At 47.1% G+C, this 25,289-nt stretch overlaps 4 protein-coding genes across 5 annotated transcripts; 2 read left to right on the top strand and 2 right to left on the bottom strand.

Moving 5' to 3' along the window:
* The first annotated feature begins 3,148 nt into the window (after positions 1-3,148).
* On the top strand, positions 3,149-18,924 carry LOC125523785 (ABC transporter A family member 8). The gene is made up of 18 exons (XM_048688851.2): positions 3,149-3,391; positions 4,652-5,009; positions 5,210-5,286; positions 5,379-5,523; positions 5,724-5,843; positions 5,943-6,070; positions 6,528-6,692; positions 6,836-6,998; positions 7,082-7,207; positions 7,306-7,389; positions 7,613-7,974; positions 16,570-16,770; positions 17,220-17,329; positions 17,438-17,522; positions 17,782-17,910; positions 17,988-18,093; positions 18,178-18,266; positions 18,379-18,924. Exons 1-18 carry the CDS (start codon positions 3,269-3,271, stop codon positions 18,676-18,678), a joined length of 2,871 nt encoding a protein of 956 aa, XP_048544808.2. The 5' UTR covers positions 3,149-3,268; the 3' UTR covers positions 18,679-18,924.
* Positions 8,076-16,553, bottom strand: LOC125523786 (uncharacterized). Its single transcript, XM_048688852.2, has 2 exons — positions 15,481-16,553; positions 8,076-8,456 (listed from the first exon to the last, which is right to left on the bottom strand). The coding sequence occupies exons 1-2, from the start codon at positions 16,291-16,293 to the stop codon at positions 8,325-8,327; spliced, it is 945 nt and encodes a 314-aa protein (XP_048544809.2). The 5' UTR covers positions 16,294-16,553; the 3' UTR covers positions 8,076-8,324.
* Positions 18,925-19,814: 890 nt separating the features above from the next.
* LOC125520601 (protein RMD5 homolog) lies at positions 19,815-22,944 on the top strand. Of its 2 annotated transcripts, none has more exons than XM_048685556.2 (2): positions 19,815-20,065; positions 21,556-22,944. In XM_048685556.2, the coding sequence occupies exon 2, from the start codon at positions 21,591-21,593 to the stop codon at positions 22,749-22,751; it is 1,161 nt and encodes a 386-aa protein (XP_048541513.1). In that variant the 5' UTR covers positions 19,815-20,065; positions 21,556-21,590; the 3' UTR covers positions 22,752-22,944. The 2 variants fall into 2 exon arrangements, with proteins under 2 accessions (XP_048541513.1, XP_048541514.1); XM_048685557.2 differs by lacking the exon at positions 19,815-20,065 and having other exon boundaries at positions 21,562-21,701; positions 21,772-22,944.
* A 582-nt stretch (positions 22,945-23,526) lies between these two features.
* On the bottom strand, positions 23,527-25,289 carry LOC125523393 (uncharacterized). Its single transcript, XM_048688430.2, has one exon. It carries the CDS (start codon positions 25,047-25,049, stop codon positions 23,745-23,747), a length of 1,305 nt encoding a protein of 434 aa, XP_048544387.2. The 5' UTR covers positions 25,050-25,289; the 3' UTR covers positions 23,527-23,744.

Below are 25,289 nucleotides of genomic sequence, written 5' to 3'. Positions count from 1 at the left end.
GTGACCTCACCATGGACTTCATCGAGGGCCTGCCGCCGTCAGAGGGCTACGAGGTGATCATGGTCGTCGTCGACCGGTTCACCAAGTACGCCCACTTCGTGCCTCTCCGGCACCCCTTCACAGCGGCGACCGTGGCACGCGCCTTCTGGGACAATATCATCAAGCTGCATGGCGTGCCATACTCCATCATCTCCGATCGCGACAAAATCTTCACCAGCAACATGTGGCGCGCCCTCCTCGACGCCGCCGGCACAAAGCTCAGCTACTCCATAGCGTACCACCCATAAACGGGCGGCCAAAGTGAGCGCGTCAACCAGTGCCTCGAGATGTACCTGCGTTGTGCCGTGCACGACCACCCAAAGCAATGGCGCCAGTGGCTTCCCACAGCAGAGTTTGGTACAACACCACCCATCACGCGTCGCTGAAGACATCCCTGTTTCAGGCACTCTATGGCCAAGAACCCAATCTGGGAGGCCTTCCGATGCTAGCCAACAACCTACCTGAGGGTGCAGGTATGGATCTGGACTGGGCGACTCACAACGGCTGGCTGCGTGATCAACTGGCGCGCGCGTAGAACAAGTACAAGCAGAAGGCCGACAAAAACCGCACCGAGCGCTAGTTCGAAGAGGGCGACTCTGTTCTGCTCAGGCTACAGCCTTACACCCAGTCGTCAGTGGTGAATCGCCCCTGCCCCAAGTTAGCCTACAAGTTTTTCGGTCCATTCCAGATTCTGCAGCGCATTGGGGCACTGGCGTACAAGCTACGGCTACCTGACGACAGTCTCATTCATCCAGTCTTCCACGTCTCCCAATTGAAGCCCTATACACCTGATTATACACCAGTGTTCTCCGAGCTGCCCCGTGTACCAGACCTCACGGCTGTTTCGTTACAACCCATCGCCATCCTCGATCGCGCATGGTGAAGAAAGGCAATAGCTCTATCGTGCAAGTGAAGGTACAATGGTCCTCGCTCTCCCCGAACATGGCCACTTGGGAAGATTACTCGGTGCTTCGCCATCGCTATCCGGAAGCACTCTGCTGGGAAGAAGACGCTCGCGCTCAAGGGGAGGCAAATGTCACACCTGATACAGGAGTATCGGTGGACCTGCGTGGGTGAGAGAGAGCTGGTGGTTATGATAGTGGGCCATGTGTGGCCGTGTAAGCGTGTGGGTACTTAGTCCCTTGTGCAATTCTGTATTGGTTATGCAATGAGAAAAGTCTGACTCATACTCACCCCCTGTTCTCTCTCTCACTTACCCCGCTTCTTCCTCATCCCGATCCTCTTTCCTCTTTCATCACCCCGATTCCCTTTCCTGTGTGGCCGATCTCAAATCCACGGGCTTCGGTCATCACACTAGTATACTAGACCGTTGCATGCTAATAATAATTTTAATCATGGTTTATATTCTGAAATGAACCACGAAATTGCCTAATTATCGAATAAAAATACCACCGAGTCATGAAACACCATCTTGACTCAACGCAGGAGCCAGGTTCTGGGGCAACTGGACGACCCACCATCCCGTGAAGTCAATGGATCTGGTCATCGGTATGTATTTCAAAATGAAGCCTACCTGATCGGTTTCTTCCTTGCAAATCAACCAAATCCACCACAGCCAGCCTTGATTCTGCAGCTAGCACACGGTGCCCCACCTGCCACTAGTATTTATCATTTCATTAGCGCATGGTTGTCGACTTCCTGGTTTGGAGGTCGATGTCGTTCCGGTCAACGTACTAGTTCTCAGACTCCCGTGTTGATTTGGGCTCCTGGGATCTGCGAACACGTTGACAGAGACACTAGCGTAGTTACATTGCTTGAAGAAAGTACCAATCGATCCATGTATGATGTACCGTCAAATGCACTGCGCTCTGCACGTATTAGTTTCTTGGCAATTAGCAATGTGCATGTGCTGGCAATTAGCAACGTACGTGCTTAGTTTTTTGAGAAATACGTACGTGCTTAGTTGAAGGATCAACTAACCGCGTAAATCAAGGTGCACGAAAGTTCGAAGAAAGCATCCGACGGAGAGGTCCGTTCAACACACACAAGTTTCAAAGTCAAACTCAAACCACAGAGACCGCCTCCCCCTGTTTTTTCGGGGCAAATCACACATTCCTTTGGCTTACATTTCTTTAATCTGGATCGAGAAGTTGACTTCTTTAACTTTTTACGGAAGTGGTGCACACAGCACACAGCGAGGGCCTACTGTTTCTTATGTACGCTTAGGAGCAGTTGGCGGCCTCTGGCCTAGCGGTGTAGCAATAGTCGGCCGAAACAATATAAAATGACAATAGCCATATGTAAGTCGCCTGAATTTGCAATTTGAGTCGGTTGATTTTTTAAAGAATCAAGTTCGTCAAAGAAAAGGAAGAAAGGAAGGAGCAATCGTCGCGATCTATCTCAGGGTGGCAGGCTTGCCGAAGATCTACCTTAGGATAGGGATGAAAACGGAGCGAAAACAGACGAAATTGAGTGCTATCACATTTGTTTTCATATATTTTTGCAGAAGCAGAAACGAATACAGAAACCTCGAAAATGAATATGGAAACAAATACTACCAGAAACGAATAACGAGCGAATACAAAGCGAACACGAAAACATAAATGGGTGTTGACCGGAACCTAAAAATAAATTTATGATATTTTATCCGTTAAATGACGTCATTTCAACAATTTCATATAGCTCAAAGTAATACACACACTCATGTCCTAAATAAACTGAAGATATTGCTAGAAGGACATGCATTAAACTACACAGGTATAGTACTACTTCATCTGTTCCTAAATATTTGTCTTTTTAGAAATTTCAAATAGACTATAATATATGGATGTGTATAGACATATTTTAGAGTGTAGATTCACTCATTTTGTTTCGTATGTACTTCCTCTGTAAACTAATATAAGAACGTTTAGATTACTAAAGTAATGATCTAAATACTCTTATATTAGTTTACGGAGGGAGTAGTCACTTGTTAAAATTTCTAGAAAGATAAATATTTGGAAATCGGAGGGAGTACATCACAATAATTTGACTAGTTAGTATTTGAGAAAAGATGTTGGATTGATTCGTCCTGTTATAGCCACCCCATATAAAATAGTCTGTGGCGGGAAGAATCTCTTGAGTGGTTTACCCTATAAATTCGCCCCTTCCTGAACGGCCACGAACTCCTCTTCCACCTTCAGATCAGACCAGTCAAAGGAAAGAGAGAGAAGACAAAGAAAGCCCAAGAACTGCCGCCGCAGTTTCAAAAAAGAACTGCCGCCGCGAGATGGAGCCCTTGTCGGGCGCCGCCAACGCCGCGGCCGCCGCCGCTGGCGGTGGTGGTGCATCAAGGGCGCCGAGCTTTGCCTCGCAGACCAATGCCCTCCTACGCAAAAATCTCATCTTCCAGGTCCAATCCATGGCCATTCTGCAGTTTTTTCGATTCTTTTTTGGGTTAGCAGCATGGAACCCTTGGATGGGGTTTCCTGGTTCTTTAACATTTAGCAATAATTGAAAAAAAATCAGGCTTATTTACTGGCTTCCGTCGCTCCCCGGTGATGTTACCACAATCTACCGCTACTGCGCCCACAGTTTGGCCCATTTGCGGGAATTCATGGGTTGTATTGACATGTACTCACCGTAGTTTTGTTGTTATTGTTGAGCTTTTAGCAATGACCGGTCAATTATCCTGCTAGCATGATAAGAGAAGGCTGTAATATTTTGATGCAAATCGAGAACGATATCGTTGTCAAGTTGTCAATACCACTCATTGGGTAACACTCCCTCCTTCCCAAGATTTTAGGCACATTTGACTTTGCACGGTCTTTGATGCATGACTTTGACCATTAATATATAGCAAAATACATGGATTGAACATGTATCAATAGTATCATCGTATTTGTCTTGCAAAACAATTTTGTTTTCTACCTCTTGATATAATTTTGAAGGCATACATTAAGTGAAAGCCATAGTCAAATTTATGCGATGAAGACCAAAAAAGTCAATGCGCGCCTTATATTTTAGGAAGGAGGGAGTACAGTTTGTTAACACCATAATAGTGCCTTGTGCACTTGGTAATTGTAGTCAGTATTTCTTTTAAATAATTGTTTTTCTTACTAACCGGCGCTTAAAAAGAACAATAAACCATCCATTTTTTTTTGAAAGCAACCATCCATTATTGATTCTATATATTTTTATTTGTTTAAAAGAGATTGTATATATTTCGTTATTATGGCTAGCACATGTTTCCAGTATATTTCAACTTTATTGGTTAATACATTAAGAAAAATAAAGGGATGTGCTACACGTCGATGTTTTGGCGAGTGGTCACATATCAACAAATCAATTCAAACTTCCACCAGCACTACCCGTAGCCACTAGTTGCTCGGAAACCTGCAGATCAAGAGGTGTTGGTCAGTTTAGGAATTTTTTTTTGGGAGGAATGGCTCACGATGGTACCATATATAGCATATTTGCCTTTAAAAAAAGGGGGATATGCAAAAAAAAAGCCCCGGCAGTTCCTAACTTTTTATCACATCACTGACATTAGTTTCTGTAATTGCATACTGGCTGTTTGTGTCGTCCTAAGAAGTGGCAAACCATGTCTATTGGATAAAATCCCCCCCCCCCCCTCCCTGGTAGTTTCTAACAATGTTTCATCACCTTGCAGAAACGCAACAGGAAGGAAACCATTCGGCTAATCATAGTTCCGATATACCTCTGCGTATTACTCAGTGTTCTCCAGCGAGTCATCAACAATTTATTGGATAAACCGAAATACAAGTGTGGTTGCATGTGTGTTGATGTGAATGGCACTGGTCCTTGTCAAAATGTGTGTGGCATTCAGTACTCTACATTGGACCAGGCTGGCAGTTGCCCTATACCAAATCCTCCCGAATGGCCTGCTCTCTTGCAAGTACCCCGCCCCGAGTATCGCGCCATCCAGGATTCCTCTGAATCATGCAGAAAATCACAATCCTGCCCGGCTGCCATACCGTTCACGGGGGTAAATGAAACTCTATCTACTAGTAAGTAATCTGTATCATATAACTATTTTAATCGCCACAAATCTTCTTAAGCTACTGCGCTGAGAAGTAAAGTGTGTACTTTGTACCGGAATTTCTATGTTTCCAGTAACAATGGAAATAAGGGTGATAGATAAGTCTGCAAACATATAGTGCATTCATCATATTCCTCTAACCATCAACTCTGCTTGTTTGTTTGGCAGCTGTCATGCAGAACATGTTCACAGACTCACCACTTTCAAATCTTTCTGATAATGCGAGCATATCTGGTCTTCTCCTAGTAAGTTAAAATAACCAGGCTATTACTTGTATGTATGTTTGTTTAAGGAACATGTCAGTCGAGACTTGCTTTCTTACCATGTATACTTCCAGGGGACAGATATGCCAGGTACTTCTACGGGCTTCATCGAACCTGCTTTTATCTCGGATGTACCCATTTATGTTCTTCAGTCGGAATGCAAATCCAGGGATTCAGTTACACTCCGAACTACAATTGATGCTATTAATGTTCAGAAAGGTAAATTTTCTATGTATTACTACTTTTGTTTCTCAGTGGAATGGTCTAGCATAATAGTTCTCATTATTTTTCTATTTCATCAGAACCATTGAATTCTATACACTCCCATGATGATGTTCCGATATTATCATTTATGCACCTCTTTAGAAGTGTTTGGTTGAATTGGATTTCACATCTGAACTTCTGAATTCATTGAGCAGAGATAAGATGTGTTCAAGGTCTACCCTTGTGGCGGAATAGTTCAAGAACAATCAATGAGGAGACCTTTAAGGGTTACCGGGAAGGAAAAATAGGGGAAGGAATTAGTGAAGTTGCAATGGGTATGGCACTTTTCCTTCTCTATACAATATAAAGTGCTGTTGTTTCCTTATATGCGGGCATTAATGCACCAGCAACACTAACTACTTCTGTTGCTATAGCTTATGATTTCCAGGACTCAAATGAGAAGCGTTTCAATGTGCTTGCATTGTATAACTCGACCTATCAGAATATCTCTTATGTCCCGATGCCATTCGGACTTCTGCGTGTTTCGCGTTCACTGAATGCGGTGCGTGCCATGTACTTCATTGATCATAACATTGACCTGTTACTATTAATTTTGTTATGAACCTGCTGAAAAAAAATTGTCCTCCATATTTTACTGTTCTGAACTCTGAACCACTTTATGATCCCATAACAAATCCACAACAAGATCCACGAAAACATGCAACATGACATGAAAAAAGAGGATAAAACTGATGAGCAAACATATCTATATATACACCTTGCTTTGCTACTAATATGTCACTGAATGATACTTTCTGCATCCTTTTTACTACTAATTGTCCTGTCTTTAAGAAGAATGCCGAATCATCAAAACTGTTCCAAATTCATTACAGTAATTTCAACTTTTCCAAAATGATATTAGTCTATTTTTAACTTGGGCTATGTTGCTCTTTTATCAATGCAACCAGAAAGTTATATAACTCATTCGCTCATTAACATATTGCTTAACATGTGTGTAGGTCTCAAATGCATATCTCCAATTCCTACAAGGTCCAGGTTCAGGCATAAAAATGTTGCTTGAGTTCACAAAAGAAATGCCTAAGCAAGCGACTCGTCTGACGATTGATTTTTCTTCCCTTATTGGCCCTCTCTTTTTTGAATGGGTTGTTGCGTTGCTTTTCCCGGTAAATGGTACCAGATTTGACTTTTTTTTGTTATAACAAGGAACTTGATTGGATATAAGAGGATATCTAGCATACAGTAAAAGTTACTCGAGAGTAAATTGTTGCATGATTGCAATGATTGAACCTCTTAAGTTCTAATGCAGGTTATGTTGACATACCTTGTATATGAGAAGCAACATAAGCTCCGAACAATGATGAAAATGCATGGGCTTGGAAATTGCCCTTACTGGATTATCTACTACGCATACTTCCTTATTTTGTCTACGGTGTATCTTGTGCTATTTGTCATTTTTGGAGCCCTTATAGGTATCAAAGCTATCAAAACACAGTTATCATAAAAAGAATAGCAGTTATCAAGCCATTTACCTAAATCAGTTGTTACTTTGCAGGTCTAAATTTTTTCAAGACGAACAACTACAGTATCCAGTTTGTTTTCTTCTTCAGTTTCATTAACTTGCAGATTGTATTATCCTTCCTAGCTGCAACATTCTTTTCGAAGGTTAATACTGCTCAAGGTATAAATTATTTTACCATTTTATCTTCGAATTTGTTACCTCTTGTTCAGTGCTGCAAGGTATGTGATGTTTGTTGCTTCTTATCTTCTTTGTACCAGCAATTGCATATCTGTACATATTTGGATCAGGGTTAATGGCAGGATCTCTTATTCGGAATTTTCTTGAAGGTGGAAAATTTCCAAGTAAGTTCACGATCATCTAAAGAAAATTTCCAAGTTCTTACCTATCAAATTTCACATTAACTTTGTTCAGTAGAATTAGTTACAGTTTTAAGTTTTAACCATGCCATAGCAAGTTAATGTCCTTTTTCCTGATGAACATATACCATCCATTTTGAGACCAACCTTGCGTCCTTGCCTATTCTGGAGACAATACCTGCATTTTCTTCCTCTTGTGTTACTGCAGGAAACTGGATTACAGTTCTGGAGATAATACCTGCATTTTCTTTATATCGAGGATTATACGAGCTTAGCCAGTATGCTATTAGGGCTTCAGAAACAGGAAATCCTGGCATGCGATGGAGTGATCTAAATGACCGTACAAATGGAATGAGGGATGTGCTGATCATTATTATTGTTGAGTGGTTGGTTTTGCTTCCCGTTGCATATTATTTTGACTATGCTGCTTTAGTTGGAAACAGCTCTGGTCTCCTTTCCATCATCAAACGTCTCCTAAGGAAAAACCCCACTTGGAGAAGGATAGCTGTTAACGAAGTCGCCGATAATGATGTTCATGTAGAAATGGAGAAGCTAGACATTATTAAAGAAGTAAGTTGTTATATTGCAGTTCATCTCTTGTGCACACAGTTCAAACTTTCATCTTGTTTTATGTGTAGTTTGAAAATTTGAAAATTACCTGTAGGGCTCCATTATTTTATTTACTTTTTTTTCTTTTCGAAAAGGGGGTTACCCCAGCCTCTGCATCAGAACGATGCATACGGCCATTTTATTAAAACAAATAAATAGGGTTGTAACAAGGTCTCAAAAGTCTTCAACTGAAACAAAAGCTCACGCAGAGCCAAAAAGGCTAGAAACACATACTAGCCAAAACAGGGACGCCACAACCGGCTGGCTAAAGCAAGATAGGTAAACTAATTGCCTATCCTATTACATGACCGTCATTCAAACCGGTTGAAGATATCCCGCGCTACCATCTCCCAGCGGATAGATCCAGTAACCAAATGCTCCCTGGCCTCCATCGGAGTGAGTAGCGACCACGAACGGATCAATGCCGTGGCTCGGAAGATAACCTGCATAAAATGAAATCGTGATGTTCTGTTAAAAACCAAATCATTTCTGCAATTCCAGATAGTCCACAGTAAAGCGCATACTCCCACACGAATATGTCTCGCTAAGTCGGGCTCAATCCCATTAAGCCATGTCCCAAATAACATGTTAACAGAATTTGGTGGAGTAATATTGAAAGCAATGTGGACGGTGCGTCAAAGAACTTTGGCCAACGGGCAATCAAGAAACAGGTGCTTAATTGTCTCATCCCAATCACAGAAACTACACCTAGTTGATCCTGTCCAATTACGCTTTGTTAGGTTGTCTTTGGTTAAAATGACTTGTTTATGGACAAACCACATAAACACTTCTATTTTCAAAGGAACTTTGACAGCCCAAACATGCTTGGAGGTAGGAATGAAGCTCGAATTGATTACATCAATATACATTGATTTAACTGTGAATACTCCAAACCTAGTTAGCTTCCAGGGTAATTCATCGGGTTGTTGGGACAATTGAACCTCCATCAGTCTCCTAACTAGACGGAGCCATTCTTCCCAACGATTGCCTGCTAGTGACCGTCTAAACTGAATATTAAGGGGGATAGATTGAAATATCGTTGCAACGAACACCTCACGACGTTGAACAATACGATATGAAGACGGATATTGAATGGCCAAGGGTGTCTCTCCGAGCCAAGTATCCTCCCAAAACCGTGTACTAGCGCCGTTGTCAATAATAAACTTTGCCCTATTAAACAAGGATTGTTTGACTTTCATCAGTCCTTTCCAGAAAGGCGAGTCGGTCGGCCTAACTGTCACTTGTGACAAAGTTTTGGTCTGAAGGTACTTGCTATGAAGTATTTGCGCCCACATGGCATCAGTCTCATGGGATAGCTTCCACAGCCACTTACTAAGAAGGCATCTGTTCTTAACTTCGAGATTCTCAATACCAAGCCCCCCTTGGTCTTTCGGTCTACAGATGATATCCCATTTAGCTAGCCGGTACTTTCTTTTTAGTTCATCACCCTGCCAAAAGAAACGTGATCGATAAAAGTCCAGTCTTTTCCTGACTCCAACTGGGACTTGAAAGAACGATAAGAGAAACATAGGCATACTCGTGAGCACCGAATTTATCAAAATTAGTCGGCCTTCGTATGACATGAGCTTGCCCTTCCAGCAACTCAGTTTCTTTTCAAATCGGTCTTCGATGCACTTCCATTCTCTGTTTGTCAGCTTACAGTGGTGGATTGGTATGCCTAGGTAAGAAAAAGGTAGCTCCCCCAAATCACACCCAAACAATTGCCTATAGGCCTCTTGTTCTTCCTTGGCTCTACCAAAGCAGAACAACTCACTCTTGTGAAAGTTAATCTTAAGCCCGGTCAATTGTTTGAAAAGGCATAACACCAGCTTCATATTTCTCGCCTTGGCCAAATCATGCTCCATAAAAATGATTGTATCATTAGCGTACTGAAGAATGGATACTCCTCCATCAACAAGATGAGGTACCAAGCCACCGACTTGACCATTCTCCTTAGCCCTTCCTATCATAAGTGCTAACATATCAACCACAATGTTAAACAGGATAGGGGACATCGGATCTCCTTGTCTTAGGCCTTTATGTGTCTGGAAGTAATGACCAATATCGTCATTCACCTTAATTCCAACACTTCCTTTTTGCGTGAACGATGTAACCTGACGGCGCCAGGCTTCATCGAAACCTTTCATACGCAATGCTTGTTGGAGGAATGGCCATTTGACTTTATCGTACGCTTTCTCGAAATCCACCTTAAAAACTACTCCATCTAGTTTTTTAGAATGGATTTCATGGAGCGTTTCATGAAGGACAACCACCCCTTCAAGGATGTTTCTATCCGGCATGAAAGCAGTTTGGGACTGTTGCACCACAGAATGCGCAATCTGTGTAAGCCTATTAGTCCCGACCTTGGTGAAGATTTTGAAACTAACATTAAGAAGGCAGATCGGCCTGAACTGCTCTATTCTCACAGCATCCGTTTTCTTAGGAAGCAATGTGATAGTTCCAAAATTCAATTGAAATAAATGAAGTTGTCCAGAGAACAGATCATGGAACATAGATAACAAATCCCCCTTAATAATGTGCCAGCACTTTTTGTAAAACTCAGCCGGGAAACCATCCGGTCCGGGAGCCTTATTGTTTTTCATCTGTGCAATAGCATCAAACACTTCTTTCTCTGAGAACGGAGCAACCAAAATATCATTATCGGCAGCCGATAGTTGAGGCACATCCTCAATCCTGGACTCATCGAGGGACACATAGCTATCCTCGGGAGGTCCAAATAACTGCTTGTAATATTCGGTTATATAAGTTTTTAGGTTGTCCTGTCCTAAAATAGTACCTTCGTCTTGCTCAAGTTAAAAGATTCTCTTCTTTCTATGTTTGCCATTAGCAATTAAGTGGAAGAATTGGATATTCGCGTCCCCCTGGACAACTTTGCGGACCTTAGCCCGCAATGCCCACTTCAATTCTTTTTCGCGGAGAAGTTCTTTCAACCTCTTCTCCGCCTCGATTTTAACCTGATGCTCTGCTGGCTGTAAAATCATGGATTCAGCCTGTATGTCAAGGGTCTGAATAAGAGAAAGGAGCCTGTCCTTTTCAATCTTATACTCCCCACTAAGGTGTTTAGCCCACCCCCTTAAGAAACTTCTCAAATGTCTAATCTTATTCTGCCAACGCTCGACCGAAGTCCTACCTCCTGCACCCTTAGCCCATTCCCTGGCAATCAGGTCCAAGAAACCTTCGCGTTCAAACCAGGCCATCTCAAAAGAAAAGGTATTCTTGTTTCCCACGTGGTTCGGCTCCCCCGAGTCCACGAACAAAGGAGTGTGATTAGATATTCCACGCGAGAGGGCTTGTACCGTTACAAGAGGGTACTTCTGTTCCCACTCAACGCTCGCGAGGACTCGATCAAGCTTTTCGTACGTCGGGTTTGGTAAAGCATTAGCCCAGGTGAACTTTCTACCAAAAAGCTCTATCTCTCTCAGATCCAAGCTTTCAATAATGGTATTGAACATGAACGACCATCCGCCGTCAAAATTATCGTTGTTCTTTTCCTCTCTCCTCCGAATGATATTGAAATCACCCCCAACTAAAATTGGGAGCTGCTCAAACCCACAGATTCGAACAAGGTCCGCCAAAAACTCCGGTTTAAGCTCGGGCTGTGCGGCACCATATACCGCCACCAAAGCCCAATTGAACCCATCAGCTTTTGACCTGACTCGAAACTTAACCGCAAAGTCACCCATCACTACGCCGCAGACTTCTAGTGAGTCACATCTCACACCAAGCAAGATCCCCCCCGATCTTCCTCGCGGAGGAAGGCAATGCCAATCAAAGTCAATACCGCCCACAAGAGAGGTAAGAAACTGGGGCGCAAAGTTCTCACGACCAGTTTCCGAGAGAGCAATAAAGTCTAAACGATGCTCTAAAGATGCCTCAGCAAGAAACCTTCTTTTAGCCAAGTCTTTCAGACCTCTGCTATTCCAAAAGATTCCTTTTATAATTCATCATGAAATTTTTTGGTAGTCCGAATCCTAGCACTCCTACGAACCGCAGAATCGGGGTAAATCTTTCGTTTCCACTTGCGCTTTGGTTTACTAGGTTCTTCCACCCGGTCCTCATAACCGGGCTCAGTGGCACTAACTACTATATGAGCCAGAGGAACATCATCCTCCTCAGACTCCTGGTTTGATGGTGCTAGATCCGCACAGAAGTTATTGAGCACTTGGACCCCCAACTCGTCAATCTCCTCATCATTCATGGGCTTTACCGTAGCCAGATTACGAATAATCTCTAAGGCACGTTCCGCCTCCAAATCTAAAAGATCATTTACTGAATTGGAAATTTCACTATCATTAGCCCCTAGCGAAACTCCTAACTGGTTTGCATTATTTATAATTTCCTCCTTAGAAAAATGCAATAAAGAATTAGAAATGTTGACGGACATACCAGTAGACATCGCAGCATCCCGAATCATGGCCGCCCTCATAGCGCACCTCTGCTGCATGTCATCAACCTCCGGGTTGTCCTGGAGATGAGAACTCATCCGTCGCCCCGCAGATATCGGATCGGGGATCCCACCGAAGGCAATAACCTCCTCCCGTGTAACACCTTGCGCTGAAGATTTAGCCAAAGATACCAGTGGAGGCGAAGGAGGGCTCACAAGGCCCATGGATGGGAAACCGGGGGAGGGATGCGCGGGCGCCGCCGGCCCAGACACACCCCCCGCCCCACCCTCCTAGCCAGAGGTGACTGGCGAAAGAGGAAGGAGGGTCGAGGCCACCTGCCCCAGACTCCCCCCCAACACCACAGGAGAAGCGGCGGCTGAAGCCGGCATCGTAGGAAAAGGAATCGGGTCCACCTGACCCATACTACCTCCCCCACGGCCGGCCATTGAAGGCGTCACCGGTGTCCTCGGCGCCACGATAGGAGGAGAGGAGATCGAAGTCACCTGACCCGGACTCCCCCTCCCATACACAGCATCCGAAGCAGATGTCGTCTCCCGGTCCGAGGCCACTGGGGTTAAACCCTCCACCCCTGGTCCAACCACAGCCTCAAACTCCAACACCGGAAGCGTGCACTCAAAACCATCATCAGAATCCACCTGGTCGCTCCAAAGTCTGGGAGGGGCAGATGCTGGCTCAAAGGATCCAAACCTCAACGTGCTCATTGGCGCCGACGGAGCTGGGGCTGGCAGAGCCCCGGGTCCATCCCCGGGCAGCTGAGTAGCAGGACCAGATCCAGTAGACCTCTCGCGCCCAACCTCATCAGTCGGGTCCCCACTAGCACCCGCATCGCCATCACCCTCGTGCATATCCACATCTGTCCCATTAACCGCGACAGCAAACAACTCCGTATCCTCAAACTCAATCTCAAGCGGAAACACCTCTCCCCTATAAGTCCAGTTGACCACATCCGGTACGAACTCGATGTCCAGAACACTCACTAATAGCCGGGCCACCCCATGGGCACGTGTGAATGCCATATCCACTTTCTCAGTTTTGCCAACCATAATACCCAGACTAGCCACAACTCGAGCATCCGTCAATGACTCGGAGGGGGCCCCGGAAAGCCGCAGCCACACCTGAGTGATAGGCTTTCCCTTGGGCTCCACTTTCTTCCACTCGTGAAACTCTAGGATGCATTTCGTGCCAGGAACCTTGCATAACCCAAAACTCAGCAACCTGTGCAAGTCGTCCACCGTTGGGAAGTCAACCCTAAACACATTGTCCTCAACCCGGACAAGCTCCCACTGAAAATCACCTGGGGCCAGTTCCCCGAGTCTCTGCACAATCTGAGCCTCAGACACCACTCCCTGGGTAGCTTTCACAATTCCAGTAGTCAAGCTCCGTGACTCTACCGGAATCTCTCTCGCCGCCGGGGACTCAAAGAGCATAAGCTCAGCACAATATACTCCATACATCGTGAGAGCCGGAGCCTGATCACGCAGAAGCGGGCAATCCCCCATGTCGTGTGCTGGTTTACCACACGTGTCGCACAACTCCGCCACACACTCAGCAATGAAGTGACCCTTGTCACCACATCTATAGCATAGCATCTTCTCCTTCTTACGCGCCCACTTGGACGCCCTCTCAGACTCTGCCCGGTCGCCTGCGTCGGTTGTAACCCCATTCCCAGGAATTTCCGCGTTGGCCAAATTCGTCACTACCTCCATCGCCTGGCTAGGCAGTGCATTCGTCTGAACGGTATCGGCCTCCACCTTAGACTCCTGATGATCCACAACGGCCGGTGGCGGAGGCTGTCCGCGATGACGACCACGACCCCCGCCACGACCACCACGGTGACCACGGAAACCCCCTCTCTGCCGGTAGTCCGGTCCAGAAGCTCCCTCAACAAAACCGCCCGGAGGGCCTAGAAACGGCCTCTCAGCAGAACCATCACTCTGCCAAGCATACGCACGACCGCCTCCCGTCGATGACGATCCACGGTGTTGACCATCCCCATACGCATCATGGCCGTCATCCCCCACTGTCCTCGGGGCGGATCATAAGCTTCTCCAGCCACCACATTCTGTCTCGTCTGCGCTGGGCCCAATCGCTTCTGCGTCGGCCTCGCAACATAGTGAGGTGGCGGCGCAGGACGATGATGCGTGCCGGCAGAAGTAGCCGGGATGACTGGCCGCGGGGCGTTGGCTTGGAGAGCCGGCCGAGGACCATTGGGCACATGCACCGGCGGGCTCGGCGGAGTGGCTCCACGCCCCACTGCCGCAGCTGTCGGTGGCCTCAGCGGAGCAGCGCCGCGGCCCACCGCCATAGGTCCTGCCGGAGCCGGCGGTGGCGGCCTAACTCCAGTCGTGCCACGACCCGCAGCCGCAGGAGGTCTGGTCGCGAGCGCTGGTTTTGGGGCGGGCGGGATGCCACTCCCTGCAGCAGCCGCTGGTCGGGCTCCAGGTGGCGCGCCGCGCCCTGCCGGCAGGATCGGCCTCTGCCCTAGCGCGCCACCGCCTCGTCCAGCCGGCGTCGCTCCGCCCCCCCCCCCCCCCCCCGAGGTTCTTAGGATCAGCAGAAGGGGCACTCCCCCGCCCAGCCATGGCGAGGGGAGGGATACGAGTTGCGCGGCCAGGACCACAACGAGGAAAGCCCGACAGAACGGAGCGCTTGTCAACCCTAGGCGGCTGAAGGACAGATCGAACACAACGATCTTCTACCCTGCATGGCTCGATAAGCAGGGGAGGCGCATCCAGGCTCTCCTGGGCCACATACCCAGTCGGCGCCTGTCCACCAAGCCCTTCGTCAACACCCCCATGCTGGGCCTCATACCCATGCACAGGCTTGTAGCCGGCCCACTCCTCGACAGCCCCTTCGCGGCCCAAGAGGAAATTTAAACGAGCAGCCCTAGCCGCTGGGCTGCTCGGATCCCAGCCGCCGCCCTGATCTCCGGCACCGGCGGTACTGGCTCCGGTCTCCCTCTCCTCTTCTTCTTACGGACAACCCGAGTCCAAGCGTCTTGCGGGAAAAAATCTGACAAGGTAATGGGTTTGATACATACCTTAGGTATAGGCCCTTTCCAAGGCCGTATCACCGTCGCCGCCGTCCTCCCGTGGATGGTCCGGCGATCCACCCTTTCCTCAGAACACAGCTCGATCCGCCCCGGAGCATCGCCCGGCACCAGCGTGGCCACCTCTTCCTGCGAGTGACCAGGGCTGAAGGCCTCCACGACCACGTGGGACGGTGTCAATGAGTAGTTCACCGGCGATCTGCCATCAGGATCACCGTCGTCGTCCTCCTCATCTTCCGAGTCCGCAAGAACCCAAAACCTCCCCCCGACATGCCTCGTAGACGAGGTCGCATGCACAGAAGGCCGGCTCACGGCAATGGCCGCGGGCGCCTCCCTCGTCGCCTCGTGCGTCGTCGTCAAATCGATCACTTCGATCTCCTCTCTCTGAACCTCCTGCAAACATGACAACACATGGACATCGAAATCATCTAAAATAAATCGCATCCCTACCTCGATCTGAACGTCCGCCGCCAGGTAGTCGCCGGCAAGGATGTCGTTATCCATATCACGAAGTGACGTCCAGCGCGATGACGGAGAATGCTGTAGCCGTCCTTCGATCCATCCGCGGATCGGATCGGAGAAACAAACCACCCACTGATCCGCCATAACCCGGATCTCGTCATCCCCGGCGATATCCTCTGAGATCCCCGGCAATATCCTCGGAGGTGATGGAGTCCGCCGCGCGACTGGCGGCCGAAGCGCGCCGGTCGGCTGCGTGCCCGGCAGCCGAAGTGCGCCGGTCGGCTGCGCGCCCGGCGGTAGCACGTCAGGCGGCCTTGCGTCGCCGCCCAGGACGTCCGTCATGTCCGCAGTGTAATCTCCGTGATCTTTTATTTACTTAACTACTTAATTACCTATGTCCCCAAAAACATATGCTGTCATTGTGAACTAAAATTTTACCATTGCTTTAATGTGTTTCTTTGGAATCATGTTACCTTTGATGAATGGGGAAACATGCATATCAGATTTTTTTTTTCTAAAAAGGAGGACAGACCCCCGCCCTCTGCATCAGGTGATGCAAGCCGCCATCACCTGCTCCTTGATTATGTGCTGACATTACTATGGTATGGTGAATCACAGAGGGAGACTGTTGATCAAGTATTACAGCAGCGGAACAGTGGCTACGCTGTTGTCTGTGATGATCTCAAGAAAGTATATCATGGAAAGGATGGTAACCCTGATAAGTATGCTGTTCGAGGTCTATCACTTGCTTTGCCGTACGGAGAGTGTTTGGGCATTCTTGGTCCTAATGGAGCTGGCAAGAGCTCTTTTATTAGCATGGTTCGTCACCCTTGATTGACTTGCTATATCCTAACTCTGTTACAATGTACTCCCTCCGTCCGGAAATACTTGTCATCAAGATGAATAAAAGGGGATGTATTTAGATGTATTTTAGTTCTAGATACACCTCTTTTTATCCATTTTCATGACAAGTATTTCCGGACGGAGGGAGTATGTGTGGAAGACATCAAGTCCTTCCTGCTCAATCTTCATTTTTTCTAAACACATTAATTATAATATTATGATATTTCCCATCCTGATTCTTTCATTTGCAATCTTATTTACTATTCATGTGTATTGCGGGTCAATTTCATCAGCTTTTTTCATGATCAAACTACCAAACCCGTAAATGAACTCTTGCTCAAAGTTCTAAATTGAGTAGTATCATTGGTTAGTTGTGATGTTTTAATCCTATTGTGGTATTCATCCTTCTTGCTGATGCCTGACAGATGATTGGGTTTTCAAAGCCAACATCAGGGAATGCATTTGTACAGGATTTCAGCATACACACTGACATGGAAAACGTATACAACAGCATGGGGGTTTGCCCGCAGAATGAGTAGGATATGCACTTCTTTGTTTCAAGAGATTCATAGTAATTTTGGTTAAGCTCATGATAAACTCCTTCTGATTTTCACATTATTTTGTCTCTATTTTTGGGATGCAGTATGCTTTGGGAGATGCTGACTGGCAGAGAACACCTCCAGTTTTATGGTCGACTGAAGAGCCTCAGTGGCTCTGCTTTGGACCTTGTAAGTTATAACAGTACACTAATTGCATAGTGCATTAGCATACTCTCTAAGGTGAATCCAATATATGTTCTAGAAGAAAACCCGCTGTATGCTAGCTATTGCTTTTAAGACTTAAATTTCTTTACTATTTCTGGATCATTCACCTTGTAAGATATGTAACGGTATCTTTTTGTTCTATGGAGTTAGAAAGAAACCTGAAAAAAAGCTTACTGAAATGAAAATGATTTCTGATTTGACATCTAATGGCAATGATTTCTAGGCCGTCGAAGAATCTTTAAGAAGTGTAAATTTACTTCTTGGCGGTGCTGCTGACAAGCAAGTCAGGAAGTACAGCGGTGGCATGAAGAGGCGTCTTAGCGTGGCCATCTCGCTGATTGGAGATGCTAAAGTATAGCTTCCGGCGTCATCTTCATTTTCTTCAGTCACCGGTTGATCCATGCTTATGCTTTTATAAATCCGTCTCAGGTAGTGTACATGGACGAGCCCAGCACTGGACTGGATCCAGCTTCGAGGAAGAGTCTCTGGACTGCTGTGAAGCAAGCAAAGCAAGATAGAGCAATCATTCTTACAAGTAACCTTCAACCTATAACCATAGTTTCCTCTTCCATGGTAGCCAACTAGCCATCAAAGCACTGATTCTCTGTCATTTTTGCAGCCCATTCCATGGAAGAAGCCGAAGTTCTCTGCGATCGGTTGTGTATTATGGTCGATGGCAGGCTCCAGTGCATAGGAAGGCCTAAAGAGGTATATGATCATATATCATATAATTACAACCCCTCCTCCATAACTGAAGATCAGTTGTGACATTGTTGTTTGTTGCTGTTTATATTAAGCACTTGGAACTTTATAATCGCAGCTCATAGCAAGATATGGAGGCTATTATGTGCTGACGATGACGACATCCTCAGAGTTCGAGCGCGAGGTCGAGGATTTGGCGCTGAAGCTCTCTCAGAACGCGAGGAAGGTATATCATTTGTCAGGGACACAGAAATACGAGCTCTCGAAGCAAGAAGTTAGGATTGCAGATGTTTTCATGGCCGTGGAGAATCTCAAGAGGAGAGTGGAAGTTCAAGCATGGGGCCTCGCGGACACCACCATGGAAGATGTGTTCGTCAAGGTCGCGACAGCGGCGCAGTCAAGCGACGAACTCTCTTAGCCCGGCCCAAAGGTCCTGCTCGCGATGTGCTCGTGTACACTTTGTAGAAATTCCTTTTGTGGAGCCAATGCTTTGCTCATCCTGTATGTATGGCTTTTTCCCATACTTTTCTGTAGGTGGTTGTATGTGCTGTATGATGATCATTATGTAACAGATGTGTATATTTAGGTGTACAGTCAGAAAATGTACCTAGCTGACACTCAACAGCTTATTTTCTTAATATGATTTATTTTTCTTTTATTTTGACATCATTTCCCCTCTGGTTGCGCTGTTGCTTTCATGTCTATTTCATCCAGCAAGGTGTAGCTTATGCTTTTCTTAGGATGACCTTGTGGCTGACATTATTGCTGCATCTTCCATTGCCCAATCATTAGATAACTAAAGTAGTGGCAATTATTGGCTTCTGTGTAAGACTCTGGGATGAAATTACTTTTTGTGCACTTCAGTTGTTAGCACGATGGAATTTGCCATTCTGTCATTTATATTCAAACTGATTAGTCGTGAATGGTACCATGCAGTTGATGCTGCAGTACTGCGCGAGCGAGTTATGGATTGCACTGCAGTTTGTTTGCTTGTAGGAACGACTAGCTTTCATTGCAACTGAGAATCTTCCTGTCCTTGTCCCCGGGGGCAGGAAAATAGCTCATAATAATATTATTAGCACTAGTCAGTACTACTCCGTCTCATAATATAAAACTTTTTTGTAAGCTACTCCCTCCGTCCTCATTTTGATGACAAGTATTTTCGGACGGAAAGAGTAATACTCCCTTCGTTTTAAAATATATGACCCAATTTTATACTAACTTGAAAGTTAGTATAAAATTGGGTCATCTATTTTGGAATGGAGGGAGTGCTTCTTCCGTTACTAAATATAAATCTTTTTAGAGATTTTAATATAAACTGCATACGGAATGTAGATTCACTCATCTTGCTATATACGTAGTTTATATTGAAATATCTGAAAAGACTTATATTTAGGAATCGAGGGAGTAGCTTAAAAAACATCTTATAAACGGTTAACTTGTAGAAACGTTTTATATTATGAGACGAATGGATTGAGTAGTTTGTTTTCTTTCAAATGAAAAATCTGTGCCATCCAATCCCCGGGCACGCTGGAAATGCATCTGCACCGAGCACCGTAGGACTTTTCCTGGACGCCGTCCCGTCCGGTACCTTTCTCTCCCCTTCCTCCCTCTCCCATCCCAGCCCCCCTGACCTACCCAACGCTCCAATGCGGCGCTAAGCAAAATCTCTCCCACAGAACGCCACCGCCGTGCCGCCCCCGCCGACGCCCGCCCCGTCCGCCTCTCCCCGCGCGTCGCCGCCACCGCCGCCGTCCCTGTTCCGCCGCCTCCCCGTTCCGCAATCTCGGAGATTGGATTTTCAGGTATGAATGACCCTTCCGCCGTCCAGCTGATCGGTGGAACAGCTTCCATTAATTTTGAGTTGTGCCCGTACGACATCTAGATCCGCCCCTGTAATTATATCGTTTCGTCGGCGACGAACCCCAGCAAGCATGCTTGGGTTGCTCTGAGTTATATCCCACCCCGTTTGTCGCGGAATTGTTTGCTGGCCGCCTTGTAGCACTTGGTTTTGTAAATTCTTCTGGGGATTCAGCTGAACCCCCATACTCCAGGCTAGGTCCCTGTCTCGGATCGAACGAGCTTGCTTGCGCGCACAGGCAAGCTCGCAAAGCCCGCTGATTGCGTGTCGTAGCTAGACTCGCGGATCACTGGTCTGCAGTGCGGGCGCCACCTGCCACCAACCTTTATATGTTGTACATGTGTGTGCCCTCTTTGTGGATAGCGTGCCGAAGGAATCTGAATTGAGTCCTGAGTGGGATTGGAAAGTGAAGTGGCTTTGGTATCGATTCCGTTTTCTCGCGATATAAATCCTCTTTATGAATCAGGCTTGCACGCCTGTTGGATTTGATGGATGGGGATTATCGTATCATGTTCACACTAGATAACTTGTTAAGTAGATTACTTCCGCAATGCCCATTTAGGAGCATGACAGTAAGTCTGTGACTATGATACACTTTCCTGTGGCTCGCATGACTGCTGTTTGCGCTCTTCTTGCCATGGCCTCTGTTTGTTTATGGTCCATTTCTCAGCTCGACGCGAAGAATGGTTTGTCGTCATAATGTACCAGCACAGGTTGTGGACCATGTAAAGAGTGATATGCCCAACCCACTTGGTAATAAAGCTCACACTTTATCCCTAAAAAAGGTGTGTTTGCAACCATGGCCTCAAGAACCATGCCATACATTTTTTTTTCTTATGCTCGTGGCATCTTAACAAATTGATTTCATGGAACCCACTGGCCTTTTGTGGCCAACATAGCTATAAAGTTTTGAATGGCGATTCATTGTGAAATTTTTTGGAGGCTGCCCTGAGGTGGTAATCCCAGGCATCCTTAATGTTTGTGAATTGCGAGAACAGGGTTACGGTGATTACATGGTGTTGCCTTCTATTTATTTACTCTAGTGCTGCAGCTTCAGGAGAATGTGTGATCATTTTAGCAACATATTCTGTAGGTGTCATTTCAGAATAGTACTATGTTTCTTGCTAATGGGTTCCTAAGATACTGCTAGTATTTGGCCAACATTTTACACTATTAGTGTGGTGTAGCACGAGTGAGATAAAATTGAATGCTAGACACTGTCTTCAATGTTTTAGTGATGCTGGTTGTGTTTCTTGTATCTTGTTGATCACCATAGGTTTATTTAGAATATTGAAGTTTTAAACCCATGCTTTAATTTCTGTGTTCTGATTTATCAGCAGTTAGACATTGTTAGTTACCTTTTTTTCTTTGCTTCATGGTAGTTCTCTCTACAAATTATTTATGTATATGTGATTTTTTGACATGGACATGCAGTACCAAGACCGTGCCACTTAGTTGGGTGTCCTACAATGGAGTTTGACAGTCTAAGAGAGGCCTTTGACCGAGTTGTTGAAAAACGTGTGTTATCTTCTACCAAAGTTCAGGAAGTTATTGATCAGATAGTGGATGAAGTTAAGCAGGTAATATCCAAGATGCAGATGATGGATACAGATTCCATGGACAGTTGTGACCATTCATCCATGCTTGCAGAATTGAAGGCCAAGCTGAACGAAATGGTGCCATTGAACCAACTCGAAGGCTGTCAAAAGGAATTGAATGTTGCACTGAGCAAATATCTCAAGGTTCTCGAGAAGTCTTTTACTACAGATATATCAAAGGCATATAGAAATGTGGATTTTGAGGCCAGCACAGTAAACAACATAATAGCGAATCATTTCTATCGCCAGGGCCTCTTTGATCTTGGAGACTCCTTTGTCCATGAGTGCGGTGAATCAGATGAGACTTACCTGAAATTGCCATTTCAGGAGATGTATGGAATACTTGAAGCGATGAAAGTAAGAAACCTTGAGCCTGCGCTCACTTGGGCTGCCAAGAACCATGACCAGCTGTTGCAGAATAGCTCAATGCTCGAGTTGAAGCTGCATTCTCTTCAGTTTGTTGAGATACTCACCAAAGGAAGCAGAGATGTTGCTTTACAATATGCGAGGACTCACTTGGTGCCCTTTGCCTCCTTGCACAAGGCAGAGATCCAGAAGCTAATGGCTTGCCTGATCTGGGCTGACCGGCTTGAACAGTCCCCATATGCCGAGTTTGTCTCATCGACGCATTGGGAGAAGCTAGCCGAGGAGCTAATCCATCAGTTCTGCAGCCTCTTAGGTCAGTCTAGCAATAGCCCACTGAGCGTAGCTATATCAGCTGGTTTTCAAGGGCTGCCAACCTTGTTGAAGCTAACCACGGTAATGGCTGCCAAGAAGCAGGAGTGGCAGACCATGAAACAGCTTCCAGTCCCCATAGACATCGGACCAGAGTTCCAGTACCACTCAGTCTTCGTATGCCCGGTGCTCAGGGAGCAGTCGAGCGACGAGAACCCTCCGATGCTGATGCCCTGTGGACACGCCGTATCAAAGCAGTCGATCATGAAGCTGTCAAAGAGCAGCTCCAGACCTTTCAAGTGCCCTTACTGCCCCTCGGAGGCGGTAGCTTCGCAGTGCAAGCAGCTTCATTTCTAGATGTTTCACTTTTTCCAGATCGAATTCTGTTTATACAAGCCCTTCCTTCGTGTTTCTGTTTCACCCATACAATAACTTTGCCTGTATTATAACCTTGTATCTTTATTTAAACCTGGATGTTCATCTGTACAGTAGCTAATTCCAGTGTGGTAAGATTATCTCTTGGTACAAAATACAAAAATAAGTTTCACAACTGGCTTAGTCTGTCGTTCGAATCCTGTATGTTCATGATCTATTGGTGATGAAGTCATGTAGGCTGGTAAATTTGCTACACGTTTTTGTGCCAGATTGTGCTTAGTCATGTACTACTAAACACAAAATAATTGTCGTTGAAATCATGTTAATCATGTATGCAAGACAAATTAGATGGAGTACATGCATGTATTAGACACGGGCTGTTTTTAATCTTGAGGCTTGAGTGGGGTATGTTTTGTGAGCATGAACTTCGTTAACAAGGAAACCATGAGTGCAAACATTCAAAGTTTTAAAAAATTCTGAAAAAAAATCCCACATTGACATACGGATACATGTGTGTAAAATTTCATGAGAAAATACATTATTTGCGAGCTACACAGAAAAGTGAAAATCTCCGGTTTTTATATAGTGAACAGTACACACTGTTTAAAATCACCGATTTGTTTTTTTTTCTTTTTTGTGTAGCTCGCTAATGTATTTCATCGTGAAATTTTGCACACATGAGGTATACGTCCGTATGGTACTGTGGATACTTTTGAATCACTGAAACTTGTAGCCCGAGCACCAAAAGGCGAAAATTCCCAAATAACCGATAGTATATAAGGTTTGGAATTTCGTACAAAATCATGGACCTAATACACAGATGAATCATGTGAAAAACTGCCAAATTCCAACTCGATTCTAAGATATTCTAGCTAGCTAGCTACGGAACTACCACTGCATTTTTTTTACCCTAGTAACAGAACGCTTTCTTCCTCCTGGACCTGAACACCTTCCGTGACAAAAGTGCTACGTAGTCTAGTAGAGATAACGAGGCGATGATGCAGCTGACAGGAGCTCGCCGGTGCTGGTGCTGGTGCTGGCGCTGGCGTTGGAGCGATGGAGCGCCTCGGCTTGCCAATGCGCCACCGTGTAGTTGCTCTCCAGACTGGTGAAGTTGTCGCTGACGTCCATGCCCATGGCCATGGGGTACCCGTACCCAGATGGTAGTGTGCTCACGTAGTCGCCGCCGGCGGCGACCTCGCCGGAGTAGTGCTCAGGCGCCAGAGTGCCGTCGGCGAAGCACACCTCGTCGGTGTGCCACATGGTAAGATCAGGCCAGTTGTAACCAGCGTTGCCGAAGCCCGGCGCGAGCATCTTGTCGCCGCCGCCGACTGAGTAGTTGTAGCCAGCATTGGCGAAGCCCGGCGCGAGCATCCCATCGCCGCAGCCCGAGTGGTTGTAGCCAGCATTCCCGAGGCCAAGCGCTAGCATCCCGTCGCCGCCGCCGCCCAAGTAGTTGTAGTCAGCGTTGCCGAAGCCCGGCGCGAGCATCTTGTCGCCGCCGCGCGAGTAGTTATAGTCAGCATTGGCGAGGCCGAGCGCGAGCATCCCGTCGTCGCCGTCGCCCGAGAAGTTGCCGCCGGCGCATTGGAAGCCGTCGCATCCTGGTTGCATCTGGAAGCCATGTTCCTGTGGGAATTGCTCGAGTAGGTCGTCGTTGTTCCCGCCATGGTACGGCACCATCTGCAGCTGCTGGAAGCCCTCGGCGTCGTCCATGTCCACGGGGTCGCCTCCGGTCCAGGGCACGCCGCCGTCGTGCCCGAGGTGCTGCGGCATGGCGGCGTAGTCGGAAGAGTCCGGCGTGACCTGCTCACCGAGCGGGCCGGGGCCGTGGCCGTGGTCCGCAGGCACGCCCAGCGCCTCCATCCTGTCTCCCGTGGCCAGCAGCGCCGCGTCGATGGCCCGGAGCAGCTCCCGCGCGTCGCCCAGCGTCATGTCGTTGAGCGCCTCGTCCCAGTCCGGGAGCGCGGCGGGGCAGCCGTGGCGCGCCCTGGCGAGCTTGGCCCTCCGCTTGCCCAGCTCCGTCTCGAGGTAGGCCCGGTGCGTGTGCCCCGCGCGGGCCTCCGGCGGGACGGCGCGGCGGTACCTCTCGAGCACGCCCTCCTCTGACTCCCAGACGAGCGGCGGAGCCCCGGCGCGAGCGCTGGCGCAGACGAGCGCGACAGGGACCCCGCAGAGCGTGGCGAGCTTCTCCGCCTGCTTCTTGAGCCCATCGGCCCTCTTGGCGTGCGCCTTGGGACGCTCCCGCGCGTACTCCATGAGCCTCATGGGGCGCGCCATGGTCGGCTGCGGTGCGCGTGCGTGCTCTGCTCTGCTTCTCTCCTCTGCTCCTCCGGTGAGATCAAACGCCCTTGGCTTGGCTAGCTCCTTGCCGCTCTCCGGCGGTGCGGCTGGTATATAGGAGAATGTTATATAGGTAGAACGCGCAACGCCGGGGGCGGAGGTGGACGCGGAGTCTCCCGGACGCGGCGGCTGCCCGCCATGATTGCTGCCTAGTAGCTAGGCGGGAGTAGGCACTAG

The sequence above is a fragment of the Triticum urartu genome, chromosome 7A, assembly GCF_056163025.1.
Source record: "Triticum urartu cultivar PI428250 chromosome 7A, HENAU_Tu73, whole genome shotgun sequence".
Lineage (NCBI taxonomy): Eukaryota > Viridiplantae > Streptophyta > Magnoliopsida > Poales > Poaceae > Triticum > Triticum urartu.
This window is presented reverse-complemented; position numbering and strand designations above follow the sequence as displayed.

Coding starts and splice junctions, on each gene's coding strand:
- LOC125523785 (XM_048688851.2), top strand. CDS start 3,269: ATGGAGCCCTTGTCGGGCGCCGCCAACGCCGCGGCCGCCGCCGCTGGC. Junction 5,287..5,378: donor GCATATCTGGTCTTCTCCTA/GTAAGTTAAAAT, acceptor GTATACTTCCAG/GGGACAGATATGCCAGGTAC. Junction 17,911..17,987: donor CGCTGATTGGAGATGCTAAA/GTATAGCTTCCG, acceptor AATCCGTCTCAG/GTAGTGTACATGGACGAGCC.
- LOC125523786 (XM_048688852.2), bottom strand. CDS start 16,293: ATGACGGACGTCCTGGGCGGCGACGCAAGGCCGCCTGACGTGCTACCG. Junction 8,457..15,480: donor GGAAAGGGCCTATACCTAAG/GTATGTATCAAA, acceptor CATTTTATGCAG/GTTATCTTCCGAGCCACGGC.
- LOC125520601 (XM_048685556.2), top strand. CDS start 21,591: ATGGAGTTTGACAGTCTAAGAGAGGCCTTTGACCGAGTTGTTGAAAAA.
- LOC125523393 (XM_048688430.2), bottom strand. CDS start 25,049: ATGGCGCGCCCCATGAGGCTCATGGAGTACGCGCGGGAGCGTCCCAAG.